Here is a 17,239-nt window from a genome sequence, read left to right as displayed (position 1 = left end):
CTGACAAAGAGAGCGAATATAAGTTCGTGCTTAAGACGATCTTGAATATAAGAACGGACTATGAATACCGCCCATAGTCCGTTCTTATATTCAAGATCGTCTTAAGCACGAACTTATATTCGCTCTCTTCGTCAGACACAATCTATGTGTGACGAAGAGAGCGAATATAAGTCCGTGCTTAAGACAATCTTAAATATAAGAACGGACTATGAATACCGGCCATAGAAGTATGGATTCTTAATTCGTCACAACCTAGGTTAGGTTACCTAACCTGACCAAATAATCCTTGTACACAAAAGCATATGACCGGTTTATTGAGATTTTTTAAATCTATTTAATAGTATAATAAATGTGTATTGTGACAAAAAATTAATATAAAACATTAGTGTAGCATACACATTTCGGGAACGATATTAAATAACATTTTTAATTGAATCTTCAAAATAAAAATGCTACTGAAGATCGTGCAATCATCGTTTAGATCGATTTACAGTGCAGAACTTCTGAGAACAGTTAATTTAAAACCAATAAACAAATGTAGATATGGTACTAGGTGGACTAGTCGGAAACCTGTAGCGATTGTTAATGAAGATGAATTTTTTGATACTAATGATACAGAAAAAACTGTAACTAATGTACCTAGAAAAACTCAATCACATAGGAAGAAATTTAATCAACAGAAATCTAATAAACAGAAAAAGGAAGAAGATGAAGCTACAGAAGTTGAGAGTGAAACTGATTCCATAAAATCAAAGTATAAAACTCTCAAAGCAGACGATAAACTCATAAGGTGGGTAGTTTTTTACATAATACATAAATAATACTTGGAAAATGTAACTATAAGAATAATAATAATAACATATGTACTTCATGTTTCAGCTCTTTGATGATACAAGTCAAAGCAAGAAATAAAAAAGAAAAGAACCAACTAATGTTATTAGAAGGTTTTCGATTACTTGAAGATGCACTCCAAGCAGGGGTGAAACCAAAAGTAATATTTTTCAGTAGATTATCTGATGTACTAAAATTGCAACTTCCACAGGAAGTATTATTGTATAAAATTCCATATCGTACGATTCAATTATGGTCAAACTTAACAACTTCTCCTGGAATAGTTGGTAAAAATTTTGATTTTATAAAGTGTTGGAAGAAAAATTGAGTAATCAGTATGAGTCAAAAAATTAAGTATAATTACATATATGTATGTGTATTGTCATTATTTCTGCTCCAGGAATCTTTGATATTCCTGATATGAGTGATAAGCAACCTGCTGAGGATGCTATACCTCTCACCATCATATGTGACAATATTAGAGAACCTGGAAATTTGGGAGCTATTGTGAGATGTGCTGCAGCAGTTGGCTGCGAAAAATTATTGTTAATGAAAGGTGACTGGCATATTGATTACTATTTGAGTCTTAAATTTTTTTTTTGTTAATTTATATATTTTTTATTAATCAGGATGCGTAGATTTGTGGGACTCCAAAGTTTTACGCTCTGCTGTAGGTGCACATTTTCGATTACCAATACTTACAAATCTTTTATGGGATGACATTCCGACATTAATAAGCAACGAATCGAGATTGTTTCTAGCAGATAACAATATAACGTACGAAAATGAATGGAATAAGTGTACAGTTAATCCAGAATCAGATAAAAGCACTTCCAATGAAGTTGGTAATAATGATATAAACAAGGATGATGCAGATGTAAACATTAATGAAATGAGCGAAGATAATGATGCAATAGATCAAGTGATAAATCAAACTAAAGCAAACAAACCAACTACAAAAACCAAGTTGCTGATAAAAAGATTAGTATCTCAACTTCCAGTTGTACCTTATTATTCGTTAGATTATACACAAAGAGAAACAGTACTCATCATTAGTGGAGAAACTGAGAGTGTAAGTCTTGAATCGTACAAATTACTTAAAGCAAGAAATTGCATTCGTGTTAATGTACCGTTGACCAATGGAGTTGATAGCTTAAATGTTGGTGCAGCTCTTGGTATTGTTACATACGAAATGAAAAAACAATTTATAACTCGCAAAGTTGATGAATAAAATTGTTCATAAGTATATACAGGCGACATTTCATAAACTTCTAATTATCATTACTTACAGTGATACATAAGTTAAGGATATTGGTATTATACTTAATTTAATTGTTATATTTTATTGTTGAATAATTTAATAATCTAAAATAATTTGCATCTTAGGTGTAAATATGTTTAGTGTTACAGAAAAGAGTGCTGAGAACAAAAGATAATAGAAATAACACTGATGTTTATTACAAAATTTTTAAATGTTAAATACATAGCAACATAATTTCAATAATATAAAAATAGCTTGTTTTCTGAACACTGCACTAATTTCCTAATATGGCAAGAAATTAAACATAGTGAGTATGGCTTAAATATGGCATAAGAAGTTTAGCTTAAAGTGTATGCTTTTATATCTATCAATAAGAAAAATCGTGATAATAAAAAATATACATTGATTTAATCTAATAAAAATAAATAATGATAAATTCGTACATAATAAAGATACTGTAATTTTAGCTTTATTATGTCGAAAATAACAGAAGTAGCAAAAATAATACTATCTACTATCAAACATGGCAACACTAATTTACACTATTAGAGAGCATCTTATATTCTATAGTGAAAAATATTTTTTGATTGATAATGTAGGAATATCGAGTTCAATTAACACAACAAAAAAGTACACGTCTCCAACGACATCGTTTGTGATTAGTATTTCGTCTTAAATCTGTACTGTATGCACTAATGTCCGAGATAGTTTCACTTAATAGAGAGCCATGGACTGATACAGTCTCGTTATCTTGAAACCATTCTGGACCACTGTCATATGTCGGTTGGTGGCTGGATTTTTTATTAACTGGATTGTTGGTTTTAAGATTTGAAGCATTTTGATTAAAATCAGGTGCAGTGCAAGTGGGAATTTTTGATTTGTTTTGAAGAGAATTCTTGTTAATTTCAGAATCAGTATTATAGTTCAGAATTGTACTAGTCGTTTTCAAAGCTCTATCAGAACACATTTCAGCTTCTAAATTCGGTAAACTCAAATCATCTTTATTAGATGATTTTTTCCGTGATATGGTTTGCAACGGGGCAAGCGCTAATCGTGCATGACTTAAAGTAAAATCGTTTTCTTTAGAATCAAAATTAGGTGTTAGCGGGGTTTGCGCCTCAGGGATATTTTTCTGAACCTCTATTTCCACATGTGACAATATTTGTTTTTCCAAAAATATCCTAAATGTATGTTTACTTAGTTCAGCGTTTCTCAAATTGGTTCTACACCTTCTTTTGTGCAAAGCGACAGAGTCATCGTTATCTGTCGTCATTTTGGGTGATTGTGGTCTATAAAAAAAATTTGTGGTATCATGATGCCGATATAAAGAACAAAACGAAGGATGATCACTGAAAAAATCAAACATGCTTTTAGCCTTACTATTAAATTCAGATGAATTCTGCTCGTTGGGGGCATTGCATTTATTAGAATTATGTCTTGTATTGTTGAAGGTTTCTAATAAATTTTCCGCTGCCGATTGTCACTTGCATCCAAAGAAAGTTTGATCACTTTGTCGACGGTGTTGATACGTTAATGGCACAACTAATCGGCTGTCTTTACTCTTGTAATATTCGTTAAAATCTAATCGTACACTAAGTAATTGCAGCGATACATCTTCAGCAGAAGCAAGCATTAGTAAAAATTTTTTCACACGATCCTGAAAGAAAACAGTATATCTTTTATATCATAAATATCATAAATGTGTAAATTATTGTCATATTTTGATTAAAGAACGGTGCAAATAGGAGAATAATAGTAACATATCAAAATTAGTACAATTGATATTGATATTTTACTTCATTATTACCTGATACGTTCTCGAAAGTAATCTCAGTTGTATTGAAAGTGTGTTGAGATATTTTGAAAATGCTGCCTCTCTTTCTACAGTCTCTTGATCTATTTTATTTGTACGCCCCCACTTTTTCGTTTGTTCATTTGATGCCTGCTTATCGGCATTCAATCTTGCCTCATATTCCTGTGTAGCACGCGCAAGAAAAGTTTCCTCCAGATTTTGAAGGTCTAATATTGGACTATAGACAGAGCGTAAATGATCCATAAGTTCCTACAAAAATACGAACATAAATTCAATATACATCGTCCAAATGTATGCATTTGCATAAATACAATCTAATACTCACTTGTGATTTTTCATCCAATAATGTACCATGTCTTACAGAATCTACAAAATGATTGTGAGCTGCAATTATATCATCGAGAGATGTTGCCTGAAGAAGTTGCTTCGCAAATGTATCCCAAGAACATTCGATTACCTTTAATTTTAATATAAATTTCTCATTTGGGGTGCTTAATGTGACAAATTTCAGAAATGGTAAATTAATGATAGATTTTAATTCTTAACAATTGCTGAATTACCTCAAACAAGAAGTAATATTGCATTTGGTGAACCAAATGGACCATGCTACTGGTGATTAGATGAATGTGATTCTGAATCGGCAACACTTCCGGCATTTTTCTGAACATTTTGGCCGATGTTGTTTGCTGGTTCCATATAGCAGACAAAATCGATTCCATTCTCTTTGCTCTCCATAAGGCAAAGAATACAGTTTGATACGTCTGTCTACACGGCTCCAAAATCTAAATACAGTAACAATAAAATTTGATTATTTGTTAAATACTTAACAAATTTATGCAATTGCTACATTATAACTCGATCCCTTACTGTTCCAATAGGTCCATCGACATTATAATCCAGAATAAAAACGTCCCATCCTGTTTCACTCTCTGAAGGTGCTAATAATCTGACGTCTAAACGTTTTTGCACATCTAACTCATCTAACTTCGTGCTAGTTGCTCTTATTGCAGTTTCAAGTATAGATGATAAGTTGTGAGGATATAAAGAACTTGCCGGTTTAGCCAGTTCAGGCCTGTAATGTATAATTGAAATAGTTTTTCAAACTTGAATTGTATACTAGAATAAAAAAGTATTATCATAATTGCACAAAAGATATCCTTACTCTAATAAGTGCATAAGATGTTGAATAAAATGGCCTTGACCAAGTAAAAGATATCCCTTAATGCCCTGTAAATGGTCCATGAGATGATATTGTTTCATCAATATTTCAACAACTCGTGCTGAAGTTTCTTTATAAGCAGCATCCATCATGGTTTGCAAGCGACCATCCGGATCCATATCGAAAAAGACTTCGACTGGAAGGTAAATAAATAGCATTAAATATTTTTCCAAGCTTGGCAAAATTATATTCTACTTAAGGGGATATTCTCGTGTGGCAGGTAAAAAAAAAATTTTTTTTGCATATTTTTATAGTGTTTGGGGTCTTGAAAATGTGTCCATAAAATATTAAGGTAAAATTTGTGAAATTCGTAAAATTGACCGAGCTATAAAGGTTTAAAGGGCGCAGCTAAAGAGAACACGGCTACAATATTCTTAACTTCTTTTCGATTTTTTCTGCCATCAGTGCGCTTATTATTTGTGAAAAGTGTACAAAAAACATAACATTTAGTGAAGCAAGTTCCCGTGGATTGAGATTCACCTGATATAGCCGACTAAAAGTAAGTTACTGAAATTATTCATTATCCACATCGTAACTGCATGAAAAACTTTAAACGCGTTTTTCTCAAAACGACATTTTTCAAATCGGATGTGTATTCTTCTCACAAACTACTGGACCGATCGACTTGCAGTTTTGCACACATATAGTGCACATATTAGGCTATCGTTTCACCCTCCGACAATTTGATCTCTTTAAAATTACTATTTTTCCGGGCCGCGAGAAGTGAAAATTTTTTAGTAAAAATCAGAGTACTTTTTTTCAAGCGCCGCCATTTTATCAATTTTTATTCAAATTATTTATTCGAGGGTCGAACGATAACCACATTCGTAAGAAATAAAATTTAAAAAAATTTGTTTATTTCAGATGATGAGGACAGCGGCAATTGTCACGCCCGATAAAAAAGGTTTTTTGCGACATGACCTGTGCGTCCACCTGTATCTTATAAAATTTATAATAAAAAGCTTTGTAAAAATTTGAGGTGTTACTTGAAATATGAATAAATGTGAATACAAAACTTGAGTTCTGTAGGTTTAACCATTTTTATAAATTTAATTCCCAAAAATCACCTTGAAAACGTGTGTTCACACTAGAATACTCCCTTAATTTTAGTCAAATTTTTGATCAACTACGAATAATTTTAGTAATTAGAAAATATTCATAAAATTATTATAAAAAAATAATCATTATAAGTTCATTACTAACCATTATATTCCTCATCACTGTTTCTAAACACATCTGCATGCCTATCTTGCCACGGCGAGAAATCTTTGCAAACCTCGCGTAAGAAATTGATACTTTTTCCTGTTCCTAGGATCTTCTTGGCTTGCGCTTTAGTGATGAAGGACGGCACCATCGAATTTCTCACTTGATATTTCTCATGCCACATTCTGTCTCCGCCAACATCGGCGCATGCTTGAATGAAAAACTCTTTGTAGGGATCGTCTAATTCTCCATCAGCAATCCATCTCATTAACATATTGTACAAGGGATTGCAAACACTTTCCAAGACTCTTTTCACTAAATTCTTCACGACGGCATCTCCGTGATAACTGAACTCGTAAACAGTAGATGCCAATGCACCACCTTTCTGGCCTTGACAAGCTCTCACTATACTTGCTAACCACTTCAGAGTTTCCAAAGGATCACATGTCCAAAGATGTAAGTGAGACAATGTAACTCCATACGTAACCATTTGATTTTGTGACCTATTTTAGATACATATAACAGAATGTTATAAATAAGCTCTTCAAGCATGTTTCAACTAAGAAGATATCACATTACTGAACCTTCTTTTATGCTTTTGAATTATATATTTTATTTATTAATTTTTACCTATTCATTTCTTCTTGCATTATAGCTATAAATCTATAATATTCCGACAATTCTTTGTGCAGAACAGCAACAAAACTGTCGGCAACTCTGCCTGCGCCAGCTACGGACATTCTCTCCAATCCCTTTCGCACTACATTATGTAAGTATCCCAATTCGCTCAGTCTTAAAACAGCTTGCCTTTGTGATCTATTAATTTTCGCCATAGGATCTATCTGAAAGCCGTAACTCGAATCTAGCTTTAGAATCTTTCCTTCCACACTTTGAAAAGAATATATCAAGTCCTGGACTAATACATCCTCTGAAATGCATTCCTCGTTGAATATTTTACTTGGATTTACTAACATTCCTCTTGAGTTAGTCTCTGTAGTGTTCAACGATACAATTTGTGCCGGTGAACAGAAAGTTTGCGATGATTGTCCTAAATAAAAAGACAATTAGCTAATGTTTTGATAAATATCATAATATTTCTCTTACCACTAGTGGATGGAATTGAGCTTAAACCCAATTTCATGTCTGGAAACGAAAAAGTTCTATCCTTTATCTGTTCTGCCGACTGACCCATGTTCAGCAGAAATATTAGAATACTTATACGATGCTTCAGTGGCTAATGAAAGAACAACATTTATGTAAAAAAATATTCAGCAGATTATCAGTACATTAAAATATATTTACATATTGTATTATGTTATTTTAAATAATATCATTTTAGATTACATCTAAATATTATTTTAAATAGATATCAAAATATCACACAAAAGGCTTGAAAAAATTTCTAAATTATAAAATTTTATATTACCCCATCTTTTAAATCATTATGTAATTTATCAAATTGTAGTGCATCACGTGATGATAATTTGCTCTTTATATATGTTGCTACAGTCACTTCATCTTCCTTCAATATTTCTATACCTTGAGTTGAAGATAATAATCCAAGGGAAAAACGCATAAACCTTCTGATCAACTCTATAATATATGAGAAATCATTACATATAAGAATTATTACATGTACATGTTGCATATTATTATGTATTATATTAACAAGTTTATATGCTACAAATTATGTATCATAAGATCCAAAATATATATTATAAAATTAATTATAATAATTCAAAGAATACATTATACATGTCAGAGCCAAATTTGCTAGAAAAACAATTGTTTGAATTTAAATTTAACTATAAGATATTAGAAATTAAGAACAAAAATAAAGATTACTAGCTTCTTGAAGATAGACAGAAACAAACGTTTTTGTCAATAGACTATTAGAACCAGAACACGACATAAACAAATTTTTAAGAAATTAGATGATTCTTATTTTAAACTTTTGGCACAATCCGATATTTATTTTACAAACTTGTTCATATATTTAAAATAACATCAATTTATAAAGTAATTTTATAAAGGTTATTGCAATATGATGAGATGTAAATAGGGATAAGATCACAGCAACATGATAGAATGATAATAATACGACAAGACATTAATAATGCTTAATGACAATATTTAAAATGAATAATACTGCAATTAATTTCAGTGGAATTTTGTAGCACAAATCTTTCTGAGTATAAATTATTAATAGTACTGCAGCTGCAAAAAACTAACCTGGCTTTTGTTCGCCGCATAAAGAGACAATCATATTCTGCACCAAATCGGCAATAGTTTCAGCTTCCGCGGGATTCATTTTTATATTGTGTGTTTCTGCTATATCTTTCTTTATATTTTATGTCACATTTAATAATGATTAAAATTTCAACGTCATTTGCGGCTGACGCTTACGATAAAGTGGCAAACATAATTTAACATTTCGTTATTTCTTTCTTTTCAGAAGTGACTCGAGAGTGTGTATGATCACGCCGAGATTTTCGTGAAGCTGGCGTCTCCAGTACGCCATCTACATTTATTTTAAAGTTGAAATGTCGGAATCACGTTCATATTTACCGATCGGTGAGAGCGCGCCATTTTGCTATGCATCACTGTGATATCAAGAAATATCAAATGCCGTCCGTATGCAGATTTTATGCATTACCTCTTTAATTGCGTTATCGAATAAACATATATATATATATATATATATATAGAGGTAAACATACACATTAATACAAAAAATATTAAAAATATGCAAAGCAGTCACACATGTGAAAAGTAGAGTAATTATTCTTTTTCTAAACAGAGAAAAATGTTTATGACCATACCTTTTCGTAACTTTATACATCGAGTTTTTACCGCTTACATTTTATTTTCCATAGATATTTAATGGCAATTATCTAAAGATATATCGTACTTCACAGTTTATTAAATCATCGCCTATTTTACATTTGTCCATATTTGTACTTCAAACAATAAGTTCTCAAAAAAATTAGTAGATTACGTGTGACGAATATTGCCAATCAGTTTCAAACAAATGTTAATAAAGTGTATGCATCTATTTTCAATATGCGTTACATTATTATTAGGTATGCAGTCTTCAGTTTCAATAAATATCGGTATTTCGCTATTTAAAATATGAGGTGCAAATGTATATAATAATCTTCATTAATAATCTTACATAGAATAGAAAACAAGGTTATGACAAAATTTATAGACAAAAGTTTATGGCGATTACTAATTTATCAACAACACTATTACTATTATTAATACTATTAATACTATTACTCTAAAATACTATTACTATTACTATGTATCCAAATATGATTTTGATTATCTCATATCTTAGGATTGTTGTAGCACATTGAATGCAGAGTATGATGTTTTCAAGATCTGCAAGAAAAAATTATGGTAGAGGTTAATGTAAACGTTTGTGCACTTGTTACAGCTTCTGATTTCTCGCTGTAATTTATAAGGTTAAAAGCGAGAGAGGTTATATGTCGTCGTATGTGAAAACTAATTTCTATACATATTGCCAGCAAAAAAATTCACATAATTCTTGCTTCTAACGTCATAATTTAATATAACTGCAGTGAAAAAATTAAGAAAGCCGTAAGATTCTGTTTTCCATGAACAAAAAAAGATAAACATTCGTGTTTCACTGCTACATATATATCGTTATATTTTTGAATATATTATAAGTATTGATTTAGATACTATTACTCAGATAACAGTACTCACGTTACTGTAAGCTTGGAGAGATAATGTTATTAAGAAACTGCTGCTAAACTTGGTAGGAATTGTACTGCGCATCATGATCATCCACAGATCTTTTTTCTCGCTAACTGATAACGAAGGCCAATCCGAATTATATACTGCATCTCCTACACTCATACTCTGTCAGCAAAAATATAATTGCCTCGCGATTAAATTGGTTATAATTTATCAAATTGATATACAATTTTATACAATAATTTTTATATGAATGCATATACATCTATACATATATGTATCTCATGCAAATATTCCAGTATTTGGAATATTAGGATCAAATTCGTCAGTATTCTATTTCATAGGTCTAAGAATTAATTATAAAATATGATTAGCAGTTCATTGACAGTTATCAAATAGAAAAGCGCAAATATTATATCTATTATACATATTATTATCTCTATTATATTGTAGAATAAATTTATATCGATATATTTGCGCTACAATCAGGTCTGTGTTCGAAAGAGATACCTCATTCACACCCTCTATGATTTATTGATTTTTATTACATGATTCACATGTAATCGTTCGAAATAGTTGAGCTCAATATTACTATCGATTTTAACTATCCAAGTGTATAATATATAATAGCAGTTCATTATTTATAATCTTAGCATGATTACATGATGGATCTGAGATTGATTGATAATCTCATCGATTACAGATAGTAGAAATTCACAATTCATAATAATTATAATTTACTTTAACATTTAATTTATTTCACAAAATATATTTATTGGAACTTATAGAATACAAAAAGTTGATTACCTTAAGTATGACTTCGTTCCCAGACCAACAATAAAGATAAATTTGTACAAACATGCAAATGATGTAAGTTAGCAAAGTCACAGTTTCGGACTCCGTAATATGTATTGATATGTAATATACGCACGAACATAATATCAAAATACTGCCACAGAATTGAAGAAAAAGTGCTTGGTTAAATACAGCATTCACTGTCTTGGCATATCTGTAATGATGTCACGTGATAGGAGCAATCTCCATATATTATTTGGTATTAGACGTGAATTTTATAAATCAAAAATTTCTGACAATATTCTAACATTTATTTCACTTTTTTACAATACATAATTTTAAATAAAATTTTATTTATTTAAAGAGTTGAGTAATTCAAAATGCGATAGATCATGAAAACTTCTAAAATATTTTTTTTTCAAGCCTTTAATAATTATCTACCATTTTCAAATAAATTGCATTCATTATTTTTTTTACTTTTTGAAGTACATTTAAAAGTATAAATATAGTATTAAGTTTAAATATTTATATAAATAAAAATAAATTCTCATATCAACTAACTTGTAAATGATGAGGTGATGGCGTATATAGTCCGATATTATTATTTTTTTATTTGACAAAGTAGGATACTGTTCCATAAATCTAGTTTTGTCAGTTACTAATTTGAGAAGACGACATTCAAAAATTTCAAACTGGACGCATGTTTGCAAGAACAATCCGAATACTAAAGTTTCTGTGCCAATATTTATGATAGTGGCGAAAATTACAGTCATAATCTGCTGTATAGATATAATCCAGAATATCAGAGGTATATTAGTATCGAATGGTAGCCATACTCTATAAGGCAAGTGACCTTGCATAACAGCCAACACTGATCCAATTGTTACACTTGTGACGGACCCCGTCGCCAAAAGTAAATATTTTATAGTGCACGATCTGCAGATGTAGAATTGAGTATTTAGGGATAAACATTCTAGAAATATTTACAATTACAATTTATTTTTACTTTCAATGGTAAAATTATTTTGGGAAAACGTTATATAGTTTTAATGTTTTCTTTAGAATATATCTTTTAGAAGATATTTCTTAGTTTAATAAAATGTAAAGAATTAATACGTGATATTGAAATAATTGTATGCACTTACTTGATGAAATCATCGAATTTTGCTTGTATTAATATTTCGTTCTCGTTTCTAGGTTTGCATGGCTCCTTCAACAATAGTTGCACTAAATTAATGATTGCTTGTCGACGTTTTGTGACGATGGTCGCTTTACAACAAACGGCGATAGCACCCACAAGAATGAAAGAATTAGTAACGAAATCATCGATATTGTCGACAACAAGAGCGATATATAGAAATTGGCTTAACACCAAGAAATATAACATGAACAGAATAATAAAGGTAAACGTATCATATGACAGTTTAGCACCATTGGATGACCACTCGATAGGCCGCCATACGCCACCGATTGTATAGATTAAAAAATTCAATGTAAGTAATTGCATATTTACTATTTCAAAATAATACTTTTTTTTGTATCTTTTTTCTTTTCTTCTTACATATGTCAATTAACTGTCGAATTAATTTGATTCGATATTGAATTGAATAATGCAAATTTAAGAAAAATTGAATCCAATAAAAGGGACACTATAAACCTTCATGAAACGATGACATGAAATGGATTATACGATGATAAATTTCACAAATGGTTTGCGAATCTCACATTTCTCATTGTTTTATCGCGTTTTGCAAATTTTATGTCCAACAGTAAAAGAAACTACTTAGAGCCAAATTAAAAATTTACTGCATAAATATTTAATGACTTAAATGTTTACGTATCAACTAGTACTGTACAAGTACTTGTTGGCTCCAATTAGTCTAATTCTTTTTTTTGTTACCGAATTTAACACAATTTAACACAAATCGCGTATAACACTATCATAAGTTCTTATTTAACTTGTAATGTAATATATAAATACTTTTTATCGCACATGAATACGTGTTTTACTATCGTGAAAATTATAAAATTTTAACTAAATGTAATCCGGCATGTTTTGCAACACACTACACATTATTTTACTCGCTGAAGCTTCTTATAATTTCCATGCTACTAATTATGGTTATCATCGTTTATCGTAGTTTGCTACAAAGTTTACGCTTACGTTATTTCCGTTCATCTAAATATTGCAATTATGAACATAGTCTTGCAGCGATCGAAGGGATGTCGTTCTTTACAGCGAAACATATTGTGACATTCTCATAAAATAAAATACTCGTATATTTTCATGTCATCGACAACAATTAAATATAAGACTCTATTTCCCTCAATGCTTTTAACTTTATTGCAAATAAAAGTACAAGATATAAGAGAAGAGATAAAATGTAGAACATTTGTAGACTTATTTCCCAACTGTTTCTACATCTGTCAAGACAGTACGACAAGTGTGCTAGAAAACAATGTAGAATATTTACTGTAGCGCAAAGTATCACATAGTACGGTAAAACGATTTTTTTGTAATTAAATCAAAATTATTGCTGTTTGTACATTAGAACACATTGTTGCATGGCATCGTAGTCACATGTGTGTTTTCAGCATATGCATAATACATTATACATTTATGTTTCATAGTATATGTGTATTGTTCAATTTTTTTCAATTTCATTTAGTTTATTATGTTATATTATTAATATATCATTATTTATTGCTAGAAAGACAATTTTATTTAGTAACAAATGTTCGTAATTTACCATGTAAAATAGTGAGATAAACAAAAAGTATAATTTTAAATAAACATGAAGTAGATAATTTTAAAGGCAGTGAAATAGGTTGAAATAAGAGAGTTTGAAATAAATATGAAGACAATTTTTAAGATTTAAAACCACTAAGATTTATTACTATTATGTCAAAATATTGTTGTGCAAAATTATTTATATTTTAGGACTGTTGTAACACATTAAATGCCGAGTATGATGTTTTTAAGATCTGAAAGAAAAATTGTAGAATAGATTGATGCAAAAAATTATTCATTTGCAAAAGAATTTTGGTTTTAGATGCATTGTTAGACAAATGATAGCATTCGTATTGACATTTTTATATTTATCAATATTTTAGGCACAAGTACTTATTTTATTATAAAAAGACTTACGTTGCTATAAGACTCAAGAGACAATATTATCAAGAAACTGCTGGTAAATTTTATTGGTCTTGTAGTACGTATCATAATCAATAACAAATCTTTTTTCTCGCTGACTGATAGTGAAGGCCAGTCCATATGATATATCGTATCTCCTACGCTGTTACTCTGTCAATGTAGCACAAATGAAACTATTATTTTATAATAATATTATTAATAAGTTTATTATAATATCCTTATATACATTTATGTTTATACAAATGTATATGATTTGCAAACATTTTTTATATCTTTTAAAAAATTTTAACATAATTTTAAAATAGTGATAAGCAGTACATTATTTTGAAAACTTATGAATACATAATTTTTGAGAGTACTTGCGATTTGCTTTAGTTCGAAAAGTTTATGTCGAAATAGATCGTAAAATACAAAGTTGCTTACCTTAAGTATGACTTCGTTTCCTGGCCAGCAAAAGAAATAAATTTGTACAAACATGCAGATAGTGTACATGAAAAAAAAAGTCGCAATTTCGTACTCTGTAATATGTGCTGACATGTAATATATATTTGTACATAGTATCAAAATACTGGCGAAAAATTGGGAAAATAGTATCTCGTTCAATATAACGTTTACCATTTTGGCGTATCTGTAACAATGTCATTTTGATTCTACTTTGCACATAACAAGAGGTATCTTATTATTTCGTACTAGATGTGATTTTTATAATTTTAAGAAATATGAAAATATTTTAATACTTTTGTTTTTTACTTTATAAGTCAAGAATTCTATTTACTTTCGCGCGCGCGCGCGCGGGAAGCTAATATAATTTAGAACAACTTATAAGATCAGTTTTAATATATTTTCTTTCAACAATAATCGATTTAATAAAGAAACACATCAGTTACTTGCTAATTCTATAATATCAATTATTATTGTTATGCATAATAGCGATTTGTAAACATTGCAGAATTTTTTAAAATTTATATTATTTTATTAATGATATTTAAAATCATAAATTAAAGAATATGTAAATATGTGTGTGTATATAAGAGAACTGATTTTCGTATAACTCACTTGTAAATAGTGAGATGATGGCGTATATGATCCGATATTACTGCTTTTTTTTTACTTGGTGAAGTCAATAATTGTTCCAAACATTTAGCTTGTTTAGTTCTTTTAGTTACAAATTTATAAAGCCGATATTCAAAAATTTCAAGCTGTGCGCATGTTTGTAGGAATAATCCAAATACAAAAGTTTCCGCAGCAACATTTATGATACTACCATAAACCAAACATATCATCTGCTGCATGCTTGTAATCCAGAACATTATTGGTATAGTAGAATTATATGGTAGCCATGCTCTGTAAGGAAATTGACCTTGCAGAACAAGCAGCACAGATTTTATTGTAAAGCTCGTGAGTGAACTTGATACTAAAATTGCATATCTTACTGTCCATAATCTGCAAATGCAAAATTGAGAATTTATGATATACATTTTAATAACATTTGCATTTTTGTGGCGATTAAAAAACTTATTTCTATTTGAATAATAACAAAAAATATATATATTTCGTACTTTGTGACAGCATATGATATAATTTTAAACTATTTTTTGCAACATTTTTAAAATATATTTTTAAATGCTAAGATGTTGAAGATTAAAACATGTAATTGAGATAGTAATAACATCTATTCTACCTGATAAAATCATCGAATTTTGCTTGTATTGCTGTTTCTTTCTCATCTTGTGGTTTACATGGTTCTTCCAATAACATTTGAATTAAATTGATGATTGCACTTCGACGTACTATCATAACAGTCGCTTTACAACAAATAACAAATACACTCACGGATATGAAAGAATTATTTATGTAATCTTCAACACTATCGACAACTAAAATGATATCCAATAATAATGTTATCAAGAAGAAATATATTAAAAATAATATTAAAAAAGTGAATATATTATATAAAAACTTAGCACTGTTTGATGACCAATCGATAGGTCGCCATAAGCCAGAGATCGTATATATTAAAAAATTTAGTGTTAATAATTTCATGTTAACAATTACAACCGTATTGCACTAAGATATAGCACTTATTTTTATGTACAATTTTTTCAAGAAAATTTTTCCAATATTGACAAATATCTTCTTAAATTATTAGTTAATTATTTATTAATTGAATGATTAAGTTGTTACGATTTTGAGAAAAATAAAGTTTAATATGATATAATTTAATATAATAGCGCAATAATCTTAAATTAAATAGATAATGTATGAATTTTATAAACGACTTTGCATTTCACATTTATCACTGTTTCATTGTAGTCTACAATTTTTATTCTTGATAAATATAAATATTTATCGCGCACTTAATCCTTTTCGTGATGTTGCAAAACTTTTTTATTTATTGTTTTTTTAACAATATTTTTAGTTAGCAGTGTAATAGATGCCAACACAATTACCACGTGAACTAACGGAAAGACAATTAAATTTCAAGTAGCGTACATCCATACAACAGAATGCGTAAGTATAGTTTCATTTGCTATAACTTCTTAACTCCGATGCCATTAATTATAACTATTATCGGGGAAACGTATAATACTGTAGGGTATATTACATACTGTAGGGTATACTTTTAAATTCTAATTATTAGCAAACAACTTGCGTGGCTAGATATCTCTTTTGTCATATCTAATATTATCATGGAATTTATTATTGCTTATTACGGCGGATGTTAATTTCGCTCTTATCAGGATTGCAATATTACCTGTAATAATGAGGGAAGTATTGCTCTTTGTAATGAAACATATTCTCATCGAGTAAGATATTTTCACATTTTCATGGCATCGGTAATCACTTAATGCAAGATTATTTCGATAAAGTCTGACTTTATGTCGTACAATAATGTTAAAAGTACAATGTAATGCAGAAAGAAACTTAACGTAGTACATTTAGACGTTTGCCAAGTTGTCTGTTGCAACCACATCATTTTGCCAAGTGTATGACGAGTGTATCGCAAGATTGTATACTTATTATAATATGCGGAAAGTTTATATTGAAAGCGATTTTTTAACTAACGATTAAAACCCTACATTATTATTTTCTATTAAACTAAATTACTTTGCACTGTGTGATCACATGAGTATATTCAGTGTATGGCAATCGTTTGTAACGCACGATTCTTGAACAAGAAAAAAACAACAGAAAAAAGACTGTGATTCAAAAGCGTGAATATAATATAATATTACA

The 17,239-nt window shown here is 29.6% G+C and overlaps 4 protein-coding genes across 4 annotated transcripts; 1 reads left to right on the top strand and 3 right to left on the bottom strand.

Annotated features, from left to right (window-relative positions):
- Positions 1-210: 210 nt before the first annotated feature.
- On the top strand, positions 211-2,079 carry LOC105672806 (rRNA methyltransferase 3, mitochondrial). The gene is made up of 4 exons (XM_012367974.2): positions 211-790; positions 880-1,118; positions 1,232-1,387; positions 1,461-2,079. The coding sequence occupies exons 1-4, from the start codon at positions 450-452 to the stop codon at positions 2,060-2,062; spliced, it is 1,338 nt and encodes a 445-aa protein (XP_012223397.1). The 5' UTR covers positions 211-449; the 3' UTR covers positions 2,063-2,079.
- Positions 2,080-2,264: 185 nt separating this feature from the next.
- Positions 2,265-3,458, bottom strand: LOC136997121 (uncharacterized). The gene has a single exon (XM_067347446.1). It carries the CDS (start codon positions 3,456-3,458, stop codon positions 2,703-2,705), a length of 756 nt encoding a protein of 251 aa, XP_067203547.1. The 3' UTR covers positions 2,265-2,702.
- A 40-nt stretch (positions 3,459-3,498) lies between these two features.
- LOC105672807 (gamma-tubulin complex component 3) lies at positions 3,499-8,790 on the bottom strand. Its single transcript, XM_012367975.2, has 11 exons — positions 8,560-8,790; positions 7,754-7,920; positions 7,432-7,561; positions 6,958-7,375; positions 6,328-6,830; positions 5,068-5,260; positions 4,773-4,977; positions 4,466-4,687; positions 4,231-4,362; positions 3,900-4,154; positions 3,499-3,749 (listed from the first exon to the last, which is right to left on the bottom strand). Exons 1-11 carry the CDS (start codon positions 8,636-8,638, stop codon positions 3,573-3,575), a joined length of 2,481 nt encoding a protein of 826 aa, XP_012223398.2. The 5' UTR covers positions 8,639-8,790; the 3' UTR covers positions 3,499-3,572.
- A 298-nt stretch (positions 8,791-9,088) lies between these two features.
- LOC105672787 (uncharacterized) lies at positions 9,089-17,021 on the bottom strand. Its single transcript, XM_012367947.2, has 10 exons — positions 15,684-17,021; positions 15,059-15,445; positions 14,426-14,630; positions 13,997-14,152; positions 13,793-13,833; positions 11,994-12,401; positions 11,410-11,784; positions 10,861-11,062; positions 10,063-10,218; positions 9,089-9,714 (listed from the first exon to the last, which is right to left on the bottom strand). The coding sequence occupies exons 1-10, from the start codon at positions 16,043-16,045 to the stop codon at positions 9,667-9,669; spliced, it is 2,340 nt and encodes a 779-aa protein (XP_012223370.2). The 5' UTR covers positions 16,046-17,021; the 3' UTR covers positions 9,089-9,666.
- Positions 17,022-17,239: the final 218 nt, after the last annotated feature.

This window comes from Linepithema humile, chromosome 1 (assembly GCF_040581485.1).
Source record: "Linepithema humile isolate Giens D197 chromosome 1, Lhum_UNIL_v1.0, whole genome shotgun sequence".
Lineage (NCBI taxonomy): Eukaryota > Metazoa > Arthropoda > Insecta > Hymenoptera > Formicidae > Linepithema > Linepithema humile.
This window is presented reverse-complemented; position numbering and strand designations above follow the sequence as displayed.